The sequence below is a fragment of the Hypanus sabinus genome, chromosome 4 (genome assembly GCF_030144855.1).
Source record: "Hypanus sabinus isolate sHypSab1 chromosome 4, sHypSab1.hap1, whole genome shotgun sequence".
Classification (NCBI taxonomy): Eukaryota; Metazoa; Chordata; class Chondrichthyes; order Myliobatiformes; family Dasyatidae; genus Hypanus; species Hypanus sabinus.
Genome location: NC_082709.1, coordinates 48850554 through 48866237, shown reverse-complemented (window position 1 = coordinate 48866237; position 15684 = coordinate 48850554). Strand labels below are relative to the sequence as shown.

Genomic DNA, 15684 nt, shown 5'->3' with positions numbered 1-15684 from the left:
ATTACGATTTGTGAGGGATAAATGGAAACTTACATTGACAGCTGTCCATCATGCAAATGACCTTGAACTGTAAGATAGAGGGGAGGCAGCCAGTATAAGGAAGGACTGGAGCAAAGGATGACAGATAGATCCAGGTTAAGGGATGAGTGAAAGTCCCAAGTATTTCTTCTGAGAATGGTAATGGGGAGTGTTCAAAGGAAATCAGAAAGTTAAAAAGTGAAAACAATAGTGATAATGATATGGGTAAGCAGGATGTGAAGAGGGTAGAACTCCAACTAGAAATAGAGCAGGGGAAAATGGAAAAAAGTCCAGAAGTGAAGGTTTGTTATCTGAATGCACCAAATATCCCTCTGTCATCACTTCCTTGACACCCTGCTTATTTTCCAGCCTCTGCATAATTTTGTATCTCCACATATCACTTTCCATCCACTGTCTCTCCTTCCTGGCTCCACCTTCCATTATTTCCCTCTCTCTTCTTATCTGTTTCTACATTTCACCCACCAGCCACTGTCTCACAACCTCCACGATGACCTTCCCTATACAGGGTTCCATATAACCTTCATCCCGTTTCCCACCTGGTTTCTCCTGTTGCCTGCTGCCCCCTGCTTCACCTCTCCCCCTCACATTTATTACTGGCTATCTCTCCTTTACACTCATTCCTGGTGCAGGGCATTGACCCAAACTATTGATCACCATTTTACCTCCACAGTAAAGTCCCAACACCCAACCAGTCAACGGTAAATCAACACTTTCCTCTATGAACTTCTTCTATGAATTGGACAGGAAATGCTGATGACGGTATTAAATACACATTGGCATGTGTATTGGGAGATCTGATTATGGTATAAGGCATTAATTTGAAGACAGAGCTAACATACAGCTTCCACATGGTGAACTAAGGAGACGAAGGTGTACTTGCATCGGTTAAACCAAGAAACTCCTTACAGTAAACAGTGGACAGAAAGCAAATATATCTGTATAGTTCATTAACTAAGCCTCTGATGATCAGCAATCAAAACTGCAATTTGTAGAAACAATATTTCCATATCCCTCTGCAGATGTTGCCTGACCCTTTGAGTTCTTCCAGCAATTTGCTCAATGAAGAAAGTGAATGTGTTTGGTAGAAGCAAAGAAAGTGCAAAGGACAGAAATATTGGTGCGAGTCATTTTGGTATGAGGCCAATTGAAGTAGGTGATCAGAAGTACAGGTAGTCCCCGAGTTCCGAACATCCGACTTACGGACAACTCGTACTTACAAACCGAGGAAGGAGAACACCCTCCGCCATTTTAACTCAGATTGCAATGCCATCCGCCATTTAAAGTCATTGCCGTTGGCACTGTGTTGAGTGTTTAACTTTGTATTTGGCTTAAATTATTCTTAGTAACATTCACCCTGAACCCGCTCCCCCCACACCCCATTCTGGTCGGCTGGTGGCGCCGTGAGATCAGCGCCGGGCTGGAGAATGGAGGTTCCCGAATTCGATCTAGTGACAGACTGCTCCCGTGTCGGGTTGGTGTCGATCCAATGACTCCCGTACTATCCGTGCCGGGTTGATGTCGAGCTCGTAACTCAACTTCGTAAAAAAAAATACTGCCACCTCCAGTTTAAATTCCCACGTGGAATTTTGTGGAGGATCAAATACCCAAACCCAGCACAGCCCCCACTTGTCCCATTTAGCCTGCCTCAGTGTGGTGGAGTTTAAGACCTGGGGAATTCAGTGCAGTGGTCCTTAGGACCCAGCAGATCCTGGGAGCCGGCGCAGGTCAGGACCTGCTGCCCACAGTGCTTCTGTTCCATTTACGGGAAGCGATTGCAATTGAAAATAAAGTAGAAATAATAAAGCGTTTAGAAAGAGGTGAGACACCATCGGTCATTGGAAAATCATTAGGCAACAGTCGGTCAACAATCGGAACAATTTTAAAGGATAACGGATAAAGTGAGAATAATGGAGCATGTGAAAGGCCCTGCCCTGATGAAAGCTACAATTATTACTAAGCAATGCAGTGGTTTAATTATTGGAATACATATGTTTCTTAAGTGTTTTTTATGCATAGAAAAGTAAAATATATACTATATACTAAGACAAACGTTTGACTAACTCTGACGCTAAATAATACTGGATATACTTGTTTCGACTTACGTACAAATCCGACTTAAAGATGGACTCAGGAATGGAACTTTTACGTAACCCAGGGACAGCCTGTGTGCCTGAAAAAAACATTTATATCTCTCTTATGTAGCAGCTCTGGTGAAGGGGCTTGTTGTGTCCATTCTGAGGCAGCTCTCTCTCCTTTGGTCTCCGCTGGACACTCATCTCTCACCTGTGGACCCAAGCAGCTGTTTGCACGTGGCACAGGCCACACATCTGTGCACTGCTTTGACAGGCCGAGTAAACCAGGTGAGGGTGGCTGGTGGATCTCGTACCTGGTGAGATTAGGATCATGCCTCTACTAGCATACACAGTCAGCTCCGACTGACTGGACAGATGAAATTAACAATGTGATCCCATGGCCAGGAAGAAGGTTCGACAACAGTTTGTGGAGAGTAAAGGGCATGACCACCAACAGAAGAAATCATGGCCATCCACTGCAACCAAAGTAGACCCCAGCTGTGATGACTACTTGTGCTGTTGGACATGGGCTTCTGCAGTTGAGATGTATGCATTAGAGTTAGTGTTCAGTCAGCGTTGGGTAGCAGGTGGTGAGAATACTATTTATCGACTACCGCTCAGCATTCAATAGCATCATCCCCTCCAAACTAATCAATCAGCTCCAAGGCTTTGGAGCCTGAATGCCTGAATGACTGTTGCCTTGTAGCACTGACACTCATTGCAATGAAGTGCTTTGAGAGACTCATGCTCTCACACATTAAAGCTATTATCCCAGCTGATCTGGACAAACACCAGTTTGCCTACTGGGCAAACCGCTCCACAAAGGACGCAATCACAACAGCCCTCCATATTGCTCTGACTCACTTAAAGGAACTGAACACTTGTGTGAGGATGTTATTTGTGGACTTCAGTTCTGCATTTAACACGGTCATCCCGCATAAACTGGTCAGCAAGCTGAACTCACTTGGCCTTGGTTCCTCCCTGTGCTGATGGGTCATGGACTTCCCACAGACCGATCACAGCAAGTCAGAGTTGGTAAGCACACCCCCACTACCCTCATCTTAAAAACAGGCACCCCGCAGGGCTGTGTGCTGAGCCCTATGCTCTACACACTCTTCACACATGACTGCACCCCTATCTACACCAACTCCATAATTAAATTTGCGGACGATACCACAGTGGTTGGCCTGATCTCGGACAAAGATGAAACAGCCTACAGGCTCGAGGTGGATCATCTGACGGAGTGGTGTAAGGACAACGACCTGGTCCTTAACACTTCTAAAACAAAAGAGATGATCATTGACTTCAGGAGATCAAAGGACAAAGTACATAACCGTCTGCATATAAATGGAGAGGTTGTGGAAAGTGTGGAAAGTGTGGAAAGCCTAAAGTTCCTTGGAGTTATGTTGTCAAAGCAGGTAACGTGGACCACCAACACCTCGCTACTTGTAAAAAGAGACACAACAAAGACTCTTCCTCAGAAAGCTGAAACAGGCCAAACTCCCACAAAAGCTGTTGCTCAACTTCTACAGAAGCTCAATTGAAACCATCCTGACCAACAACGCCACAGTGTGGTATGCCAGCTGCACAGCCACTGAGCATCAAGACCTCCATTGCGTGGTGAAGGCGGTCCAGCGAATTGTCAGGATGGAGCTCCCAGGACTGGACACCATCTATTCCAGCAGACTCAGGAGGAAAGCAATCAGCATAACCAGAGACACCACACACCCCGGCCACTCCCTGTTTGACCTACTGCCATCCAGCAAAAGGTTCAGGACACTCAAAGCCAGAACAAATAGACTGAGGAACAGCTTCTACCCCAGAGCTGTGGCCTCCATCACACCACTCCCACAGAACAATGACTGAAACTGTGAGCACACACAAGCACACTCACGGACTCAAATACTTGCACTAACGGCACTTTGTGCATTACTGTGATATTCTGGTGCTACTGCAACTTATTTTCTGCTACTTATCTATTTAATACTGTTTTTCTATTACTGTCTTGTTTTTATCTACTGCTTTATTTAATTGCCTGAGAGGAAGCCAAACAGAGTTTTATTGTATCTATGTCCAATGACAATAAAGATCATTCATTCATTCATTTTTACCGGCAGCATTGTCACAGTACTGACACGTTTTCCTGTGAGTCAGAAGGAGGAGGTTGAAGCCCCTCTTTGTGGGAGGAATTCAGGAACTGTGGCTGATCCACAGCAGAGTTGAGAGTGAGAGGTAGACTGTATGATGTGGAGGCAAAACATCCCAGAAACGTCTCTCAGAGCAATGAAGCTCTCCTGCTGATCTGCTTGTTTGCTGCTTGTTCCTTTCCACACCTTGGGATGCATCAGCAGGCAACCTTGCTGTTCTTTTTTAGCAATTTTGTCTGATTTTTATGACACAAGGTTGTTAGATTGGTGTTCAACCCAGCACGGATGGAACGAATGTGAGAGGCTGGCTGTCTCCGAACTTGGGGGCACTTGCCTCGAAGTTCATTGTGGATGTCACCATACCACTGGCCAGCCCTCTGCTGCTCTGAAAGGTGTTCTTTTAGTGACATCAAAGCAAAGAAACTAGATTTGTAGGGGGATGGGAACCAGAGTGCCAGAGCAGAGAGTGGAGTGGGGGTGAAAATAAATGATGTTAAAAGTTCATGCAAAGTCAGAAATAGAACGGTTGTGTGTGGCGGTAATAATCTTTGGAGGTGTGTCTATTTCAATGCGAGGAGTATTGTGGGGAAGGCAGATGAGCTGAGGGTATGGATTGACATGGGGAATTATGACATTATAGCCATTAGTGAAACTTGGCTATAGGAGGGGCAGGACTGGCAGGTTAATGTTCCAGGGTTCCGATGTTTCAGACGTGATAGAGACAGAGGGATGAAGGGTAGGGGTTGGCACTGCCAGTCAGGGAAAATGTTACAGCAGTGCTCAGGCATGACAGATTAGAGGGGTTGTCTACCGAGGCCATATGGCTGGAGCTGAGAAACAGGAAAAGTATGACCACATTACTGGGGTTGTATTATGGACCACCCAATAGTTAGTGAGAATTGGAGGAGCAAATCTGCAGAGAGATAGCAGACAACTGCAGGAAACATAAAGTTGTGATAGCAGGGGATTTTAATTTTCCACATATTGATTGGGACTCCCGTACTGTTTGTACGCTGAGGCGTGAAGGTGAGATATAGGCTTTTATTGACTGGAAGAAAGAACAAGCAGTAGTTGACCACCATACTACATCCTGGAGACTGAGGGCCAGGCTCAGGCCTCAATCGCCTTTATACTGGGGTCTGTGGGAGGAGCCACAGTCAGTGGGAGGAGCCACAGGAGCAGTCAGCAAGGGGCGTGTCCAGACAGGTATATGTAGTTCACCACACTGTTAAAGGTCTAGACAGGTTAGAGTTTGTAAAATGTGCTCAGGGACGTTTTCTAAATCAATATATAGAGATACCAACTAGAGAGGATGCAATATTAGATTTCCTATTAAGAAATGAGTGAGGACAAGTGACGGAAGTGTGTGTAGGGGAACACTTTGGTTCCAGTGATCATAACGCCATTAGTTTCAACTTGGTCATGGATAATGATAGATCTCGTGCTCAAGTTGAGGTACTAAATTGGAAAAAGGCCAAATTTGAAGAAATGAGAAAGGATATAAACAGTGTGGATTGGGACAGGTTGTTCTCTGGCAAGGATGTGATTGGTAGGTGGAAGGCCTTCAAAGGAGAAATTTTGAGAGTGCAGAGTTTGTATGTTCCTATCAGGATTAAAGCAAAATGAATAAGAATAAGGACCCTTGGTTTTCGAGGGATATTGGAAATCTGATAAAGAAGAAGAGAGAGATGTATGACAGGTATAGGCAACAAGGAGCAAATTAGGTGCTTGAGGAGTATAAAAAGTGCAAGAAAATACTTAAGAAAGGAATCAGGAGGGCTATAAGAAGACATGAGGTTGCTTTGGCTGTCAGGGTGAAGGATAATCCTAAGAGCTTCTACAGGTATATTAAGAGCAAAAGGATAGTAAGGGATAAAGTTGGTCTTCTTGAAGATCAGAGTGATTGACTATGTATGGAACCAAAAGAAATGGGGATGATCTTAGATGGTTTTTTTGCATCTGTATTTACTAAGGAAACTGGCAAGGAATCAATCGAATTAAGGCAAACAGGTAGTGAGGTCATGGAACCAATACACATTGAAGAGGTGGAGGTGCTTGCTGTCTTGAGGCAAATCAGAGTAGATAAATCCCCAGCACCTGGCAGGGTATTCCCTCGGACCTTGAAGGAGAATAGTGTTGAAATTGCAGTGGCCCTGGCAGATATATTTAAAATGTCAGTATCCATGGGTTAGGTGCCGAAGGATTGGAGGATAGCTCATGTTGTTCCGTTGTTTAAAAAAGGCTGTAAAAGTAATCCAGGAAATTATAGGCTGGTAAATTTGAAGTTAGTAGTAGGTAAATTATTGGAAGGAGTACTAAGAGATAGGATCTATAAATATTTGGATAAACAGGGACTTATTAGGGAGAGTCGACATGGCTTTGTGTGTGATAGGTCATGTTTAACCAATCTGTTAGAGTTTTTCAAGGAGGTAACCAGGAAAGTGAATGAAGGGAAGGCAGTGGATGTTGTCTACATGGACTTCAGTAAGGTCTTTGACAAGGTTCCGCATGGGAGGTTAGTTATGAAGATTCAGTCACTAGGTATACATGGTGAGGTAGTAAATTGGATTAGACATTGGCTCAATGGGAGAAGTCAGAGAGTGGTAGTGGAAGATTGCTTCTCTGAGTGGAGGCCTGTGACTAGTGGTGTGCCACAGGGATCAGTGCTGGGTCCATTGTTATTTGTCATCTCTATCAATGATCTGGATGATAATGTGGTAAATTGGATCAGCAAATTTGCTGATGATAGAAAGATTGGAGATGTAGTGGACAGTGAGGAAGGTTTTCAAAGCTTGCAGAGGGATTTGGACCAGCTGGAAAAATGGCCTGACAAATGACAGATAGAGTTTAATGCAGACAAGTGTGAGGTATTGCACTTTGGAAGGACAAGCCAAGGTAGAACATACAAGGTAAATGGTAGGACACTGAGGAGAGCAGTAGAACAAAGGGATCTGGGAATACTGATACATAATTCCCTAAAAGCGGCGTCACAGGTAGATAGGGTCATAAAGAGAGCTTTTGGCACATTGGCCTTTATAAATCAAAGAACTGAGTATAAGAGTTGGAATGTTATGGTGAGGTTCTATAAGACATTGGTGAGACCGAATTTGGAGTATTGTGTGCAGTTTTGGTCACCTAATTACAGAAAGGATATTAATGAGGTTGAAAGAGGGCAGAGAAGGTTTACAAGGATGTTGCTGGGACTTGAGAAACTGAGTTACAGAGAAAGGTTGAACAGATTAGGACTTTATTCCCTGGAGCGAAGAAGAATGTGGGAAGATTTGATAGAGGTGTATAAAATTATGATGGGTATAGATAGAGTGAGTGCAAGCAAGTTTTTTCCTCTGAGGCTAAGGAAGTAAAAAAAGCAGAGGACATGGGTTAAAGGTGTAAAGGGAGAAGTTTAAAGGGAACATTAAGGGGAGCTTCTTCACACAGGGAGTAGTGGGAGTGTGGAATGAGCTGCCAGTTGAAGTGGTGAATGCAGGCTCACTTTTAACATTTAAGAAAAACTTGGCCAGGTACTTGGATGAGAGGGGTATGAAGGGATATGGTCTAGGTGCAAGTCAGTGGGACTAGGCAGAAAAATGGTTCAGCACAGCCAAGAAGGGTCAAAAGGCCTGTTTCTGTGCTGCAATGTTGAATGGTTCTATGGTTCTAAGAGTTTGCCTGTCGTTTGCTGGAACAGACCTTGGTTTCCACATTGCCCCCATTTCAGCTGTTAATATTCTTCAGAGGTCTTCTTTCTGCATAAGGAGGTCTTGGACATCAAGAGATTCTGAAGTTGTGTAAGAAATGTAGAAACTTCCTTGGACTTAACAATGACTTCCATAGGTGGATGCCTTGATGCCGTTTGGAGCATCAATGATGGTCACATTGAGGTTGTGGAGGATTTTTTTTCTGACTATCTTCCTTATTACATCAGTCTCTTTTGTTAACGATTCTTCTTGTACTTGGCAAAAGAGGTAGGGGCGTGGAATTGCTGATTAGGGATAGTGTCTCAGCTGCAGAAAAGAGAAAGTCATGGCGGGATGGTCTACTGAGACAGTCTGGGTGGAAGTCAGAAACAGGAAAGGGGCAATAACTCTACTAGGTGTTTTTATAGACCCCCTAATAATAACAAGGATATTGAGGAGCAGATAGGGAATGGTGCAATAGTAATTAGGGTTGTTGTGATGGGAGATTTTAACTTTCCTAATTTTGATTGGCATCTCCTTAGTGCTAGAGGTTTAGATGGGGTGGAGCTTGTTAAGTGTGTTCAGGAAGGTTTCCTGTTACAATATGCAGATAAGCCAACTAGAGGCGAGGCTGTACTTGATCAGGTATTGGGAAATAAACCTGGTCAGGTGTCAAGAACTCTTGGTAGGAAAGCATTTTGGAGGTAGTGACCACAATTATCTCCTCCAACTAGCGCTGGAGAGGGATTGGAACAGACAATTTGGGAAAACATTTAATTGCGTTAGAGGGAAATATGATGCTATTAGGTAGGAACTTGGGAACAAACGCTCTCAGAGAAATGCATGGCAGAAATGTGGTAAATATTCAGGGAACACTTGCATGGAGTTCTGCATGTTTCACTGAGGCAGGGAAAGGATGGTAGTGTTAAAGAACTATGGTGTACAAAGTATGCAGAAAATCTAGTTAAGAAGAAAAACTTATGAAATCTTCAAGAAACTAGGTATTTTTTTAGAGCTCTAGAAAATTACAAGGCTGCTAGAAAGAAGAAGAATGGAATTAGGAGAAGGCCTTGTTGGACAGGATTAAGGAAAACCCCAAGGCGTTCTACAAGTATGTGAAAAGCAAGAGGATGGCCATGTGAGAATAGGACCAATCAGGCGCGATAGTGGAAATGTGTGCATCGAGCTGGAGAAGGTAACGGAGGTAGTTAAGGAATACCTTGCTTCAGTGTTCACCAGGGAAAAAGACCTTGGTAATAGTAGGGATGACTTTCAGTGGACTGAATCATTTGAGCATAAAGATATTAAGAAAGAGGATGTGCTGGAGCTTTTGAAAAGCATTAAGTTAGATAAGTCACTGGGACCAGATGAGATTTAACCCAGGCTTCTGTGGGAAGCGAGGGAGGAGACTGCTGGGCCTCTTGCAATTAAACCTTGAGTCATCAATAGGGATGGGAGATATTGCTTTGTGGATCCAGAGTTGGCTTGCCCTCAGTAGGCAAAGTGTGGTTATAGATCATTCATATTCTGCATGGAGGACAGAGACCAGTGGTGTTCCATAGGGATCTGTTCTGGGACCCCTCCAGTTGTGAGTTTTATAAATGACCTGGATGAAGAAATTGAAGGATGGGTTAGTAAGTTCATTGATGACACAAGGTGGGGGGGTGTGGAATTGTGGATAGTGTGGAGGGCTGTCAGAGGTTACAGCAGGATGTCGGTAGGATGCAGAACTGGGCTGAGAGCTGGCAGACGGACTTCAACCCAGATAAGTGTGAAGTGGTTCATTTTGGTATGTCAAATTTGAAGACACAATATAGTATAAATAGTAAAATTCTTGGCAGTGTGGAGGATCTGAGAGATCTTGGAGTCTGTGTCGATAGGAGACTCAAAGCTTCTGTGCAGGTTGACAGTATTGTTAAGAAGGTGTACAATGTGTTGGCATTCATCAACCATGGGATTGAGTTCAAGAGCTGTGAGGTAATGTTATAGCTATATATGAACCTGGCCAGACCCCACTTGGTGTACTGTGTTCAGTTCTGGTCACCTCACTACAGGAAGGATGTGAATACTATAGAGAGAGTGCAGAGAAGAGTTACAAGGATGTTGCCTGGATTGGAGAGCATGCCTTATGAGAATAGTTGAGTTAACTTGGCCTTTTCTCCTTGGAGTGACGGAGGATAGAGGTGTATAAAATGATGAGGGGCATTGATCGTGTGGAAAGCCAGAGGCTTTTTTCCAGCCAGGCTAACACGAGGGGGCACAGTTTTATGGTGCTTGGAAATAGGTACCAAGGGAATGTCAGGGGCAAGTTTTTCACACAGGGAGTGGTGGGCCAGTGGCAGTAGTGGAAGTGGATACAATAGGGTCTTTTAAGAGCTACTTAGATAAGTATATGGAGTTTAGAAATAGGGAAATTCTAGGCATTTTCTAGAGTAGGTTACATGGTTGGCACAACATTGTGGACTGAAGGGTCCATAATATGTTGTAAATTTTATTGTTCTATGATCTTGCTCTTCCTTCTTCATGAGGATAAATCTATCAATTTCCATACTCAATGTCATAATGAGGCCCTGTGTTTAAAGGGTTCAGTCCACAGCAGGATGGCAGAGTGCTGCCGCAGTTAGTACTGCTTCTTCACAACTCCAGAGACGTAGGTTCAATCCTGAACTCAGGTGTGGAGTTCGTGCATTCCGCCAATGACTGTGTAGATTGTCTGAATACTCTAGTTTATTGGGCATAAAGCTATAAGACACTAAAAAGGGAAAATAGGAGGTTAAAAAAGATCTTGAGAATTTGAGAGTTCCTGTTGTTGAAGGGGTATTTCTGATTTATTTGTCAGACATTGATGAAAACATCAAAACACTTGGTGAAATGCATCACACGCGACAATGACCAACACAATCTGAGGATGTGCTGGGGTCTGCCCGTGTGTCGTCATGAGTCCAGTGCAATACCCAGTTACAGTTCCATGTAGTCAGATGGTTATCGACCGTACACCACAATGGGAAAGGCAAGACCACTTTTCATTTTGTGAATTAAATTGTAACCATCATTCATCCCCAGTCTGATTTTAGCAATTTATTTCCTCTCACAGATCATCTTCTACGAGGACAGGAACATACTTACCTGTACGTCTTCGGAATATGAGAGGAAACCGTGGGCATGGGAGAAAGTATAAACTACTTAAAGACAACGTGGGAATTGAACCCTGTACAGTATTATGATAACTGCTATACTATCGAGCCACCTTGGTATTTGCAGCAGGATATTGAAAGAATTCTTGTTCAAGCATTTCCACAACAAACGCCATTTCCTGGGCCCTACAGCGAGCTGGATTCAATAGTTCGGGTGTTGCACCTTCTCTCTGCTCTCTCATGGGATTCCACTGGGTGCCTCCTACATCATAAAATGCGCAGATTGGTGTATAAATTGGCCACAACATTCTCCCTGGTGTGTAAATTAGTGGTAAAGTCCAGGAGGAGTCAATGAGAATGTGGGGAGAATGAAAATACTGGGATTAATTTAGGATTAGTGTACATGGGTGGTCGATGGTTGCCATGGATTTATGCGGAATGTATATTCTGATCTGTGACTGTGACTCTACGACATATCTGGGTATTGTGAATTTTTTTGCAACTCTAGAATGATCCCTAGCATAGAATGAAAAAGGCTGATTTACTGCTTTGTACAATTAAATTGCCTGCTGTAAAACAAAAACAATCACTGGATCACTGACAAATCTCGTATCCTCAGGTGCTTTTTCAGCATTCATGGGACATATGTTCTTTTCTGCTGACCTCAGGTTTGCATCATTTACATTACAAAGGCCTTGCTGGAAAAGCCTTTCTGTCCAGTATATAAATACCCAGTTACAGTTCCATGTAGTCAGTTGGTTATTCACCGTACACCACAATGGGAAAGGCAAGACCACTTTTCATTTTGTGAATTATATTGTAACCATCATTCGTCCCCAGTCTGATTTAAGCAATTTATTTCTTCCCACAGATCATCTTCTACGAGGACAGGAACTTCCAAGGTCGGCATTATGAGTGCAGCTCCGACTGTGCCGACCTTTCCCCTTACTTCAGCCGCTGTAACTCCATCCGTGTTGAGAGTGACTGGTGGGTGTTGTACGAGAAACCCAACTACATGGGATACCAGTATGTCCTGAGCAGGGGAGAGTATCCTGACTACCAGCGCTGGATGGGATTCAATGACTGTGTCAAGTCCTGTCGCAGTTACCCACCTGTAAGTTGCTGTTGGTGACTGAGGTATTCCAAGCCAATTGACACACTGCTAGGAAATGGCTGACATTTGCAATAATTACACTTGTACACAAGCTCTTTCTCTGAAATGTTATGCTGATGTGAATGCTAGAGTTAGCTGCTGGCATTTTGAGCCAAGTTTGGAGACAGTAGATATTTGTTAAAGGAGTCAACAGAGATGAAGTTGACACAGGAAACGAGTGGATCTGGTGTGAGGGATGAATGTCCAATTGCTTTTGACAGACGGAGCTGTATCCATGATTGTGAAGGCACTGGGTAAAGAATCGGAATCAGAATCAGGTTTATTATCACTGACATAAGAATCATTGGCATTTTATGCAGAACCAATGTCTACATGAGATGTTGGAGGAACTCAGCCAGTCAGGCAGTGTTTATCAGTCCTGATAAACAGCTTCAAACTGAAATGTTGTCTCCGTAGATACTGCCTGACTCCCCCCAGCATCTTGTGTGCTGATCCAGCTTCCAGATACAACCCTCCCTTGTGTCTCCTTTATTAGAGTCTAGTTGGACCACAGAAAGTATTTGGTCAGTTTGTGCTAGTTTTATAGAATGTCATGTATACAGTTGTAGCACCTGGACAGGATGACTCAGACCTCAGTAAAACAAAACTTACAAAATTTGTAAAATGGATTGGAGTCAAACATTGGGAAATGGGAGATGGACACCTTGGTCAGCATGGATGTATTGTAACCCACCAAAAACAGGGAACATGGAACTTTGAACTTGAAAGTATACTGTACAGTGAGGTCCTTCAGCCTACGATTTTGTGCCAGTCTTTTAACTTGTTCGAATGTCAAACTAACCCTTTCCTCTCCCACAGCCCTCAATTTTTCTTTCAATCATATTCCCATCTAAAAGTCGCTTCTTTATATCAGCCTCTATCACCACACTCAGCAGAGTGTTCCACACACTTACAACTCTGTAAAAATATTATCTTTTGCATCTCCACTACACTTTGCTCCAGTTTCTTTAAATTTATGTTCCCTCCTGTTAGCCATTTCTGCTTGGGAAAAATTCTCTGACTGTGCACTCTATTTATTCCTCTTAACACCTTATAAAAGATAAGAGGGATTGGACAGGAAATAAGTTTGAATATTAAGGTTTCAATGGGACGAATGGCCTCTTTTCATGAATTTGTGTGGTGTTTCATTATAAATGAAACATCCACCTTATTCACCGATCAGGCTGCTGCTGGGCTGGATTACAAAAACCTACCATTTTAATTGTGTGATTTCAGAGAACCACAGTGAGGTTAAAGCATGGAGTGAGGCTGTTTGGCCCGTTGAATCCATGTTCGCTCAATGTTGAAGTAATTTGCCCTCTCCCATAAGTTGCAATTTTTTTCAAAATCATCTGGTCAGGTAATAAGAACCAATAAAATAAGTCAGGCTCTAGCTCAGGCATGGGCAAACTACGGCCGCGGGCCATATGCGGCCCGTTAAGCTTTTTAACCCGGCCTGCAGAACCTGATGAAATTATATTAATAAACCTTGTTAACGTTTTCTCCCCACAATTCTGGCGTTTTCCCAATAGATGACGCACTCTATATACATTGACCTTTGTTGAGGTGCAGCGTATTACTCCACGTTTGCGCTTTACTTTGTGACCTTGTGGCGACCCATTTCCTGGCACATCCGAACCAGCTCACAATTAGCCAGCATTCCGGCTAAGGGAGATAGCCTGCGGGGATTTGCGAGCACAGAGCTCCGCATACCGGCGCGCTCTCCCTGCTTTGCCATTGTGCGGGTCGTTGTTGAGTTTTGGCACAGGGGACAATTGAATAAGAAGGAGCAGGACAAGTAGACCTGCATCTCCTACCGTTTTTGAAATAAAGACAGTCAGGAGGAGAGTGATGATGATAATATCTTGAAGGATAACAGAATTTTCAGTGCTTTAAATTAATAACTGTTACTATTAAAAAGCTGTATTTTATTCATTTAATTTTCAGTGTTTTAAAAGTCATTTCAATAAATAGCTAAATACCATGGGACTTCAAAGACAGATATTTTGTTGTAATGCATTTGTTCATTTTCAATTGAAATTAAAGCACATGTTTTCTACATATCCCATGATATTTTATTTTCTCTTATGAGGTGTATTACCAAAACACTCCATCCATCTGCTCCTGGTCCGGCCCCCCTGTCAAATTTTAGAACCCTTTGTGGCCCTCAAGTCAAAAAGTTTGCCCACCCCTGCTCTAGCTGATACCCAGGTTGAAATGAGGGATGGCTGTGTTATTGTTTCCAACAGTCACACCCTGTGTAGAGTTAAATTTACAGCTCTGACAGAGAGGTAGTGAGGAATGAGGAATCTGAAAACCCTTACAGCAATTTGCATTCTTTTTTTGTATTAGTAATTGAACCTATTTAGACACAGACCAGCACCTACTGTATGTACATTTATCATAGTTACCCATGATGCTATTACACAAGTTTTACATTAATAAAATCATGTTATCTCTAGTGGAACTAAATTCTGTAAATTTTGTTTTTTTTTATTAATACTGTCTTCAGAAACCCAGAACAAGTTCTTTAACAAGGTATTATATTTTATTGATATGCATCTAATTCAGAAACACAATTATGACATTATTTCTGTCATATATACTTTCATGTGATTATATTGAGCATGCTTTAATATCCTTAAATGTCTTTCATGTGATCAACAAACAAATTTTTTTTTGATATTCATGAAACTGTATGGTTCTTAGCTGCCTCCTGTAGAAATAGTGAACTTCCTCAATCTTATATCATGATTGTCTAAGTTTTAACTGCCTTCAATGCAGAGATAAATTTTCTCCGCATTATTTTATTAAGGATAGTCTTGAAATATAATTAATTATTCATAATTCTGAGGGTTGGTATAACTGCATGTATACATAAAGTCTGTGATAATTTTATGCATTTTGACATGACTATACTGCATTAAGGACACATAAAATCCTTTATTCCAGCACCGAGGGGGCACCTACAGGATGAAGATTTATGAGAAGCCTGACTTTGCAGGACAGATGATGGAATTCATGGACGATTGTCCCTCTCTCTACGATCGTTTCTGTTACCGTGACATCCACTCCTGTCAGGTGATGGATGGTTACTGGATCTTCTATGAACATCCGAGCTACAGAGGCCGACAGTACTTCCTGAGACCCGGGGAATACAGGAGATACAGTGACTGGGGAGGCTACAGCTCAACTGTTGGGTCCTTCAGGCGAATGAGGGACTTCTAATTGACTCTCAATAATTAGCATATTATTCTGAGAACATACTTCAGAAAATAAAATAAGCTTTGCATGATAATTGTCATTGTAATTCATTTATTTTCATGTTGCTATAACATTGTGTGAAACATACAAAATAGCATTAGTACCTGAGTCCTGTGTGGGGGCTTTGACCCATATTGGCCTTAACTCAGGATTATTTCTCATTTTAGTTGCTATCATTGTGGAGATAATTTTTATCCA

At 42.7% G+C, this 15684-nt stretch overlaps 1 protein-coding gene across 1 annotated transcript; it reads left to right on the top strand.

Annotated features, from left to right (window-relative positions):
- Positions 1–2508: 2508 nt before the first annotated feature.
- LOC132392109 (gamma-crystallin S-1-like) lies at positions 2509–15450 on the top strand. Its single transcript, XM_059965958.1, has 4 exons — positions 2509–2701; positions 2818–2996; positions 11941–12183; positions 15175–15450. Exons 1-4 carry the CDS (start codon positions 2509–2511, stop codon positions 15448–15450), a joined length of 891 nt encoding a protein of 296 aa, XP_059821941.1.
- The last annotated feature ends 234 nt before the right edge of the window (positions 15451–15684 follow it).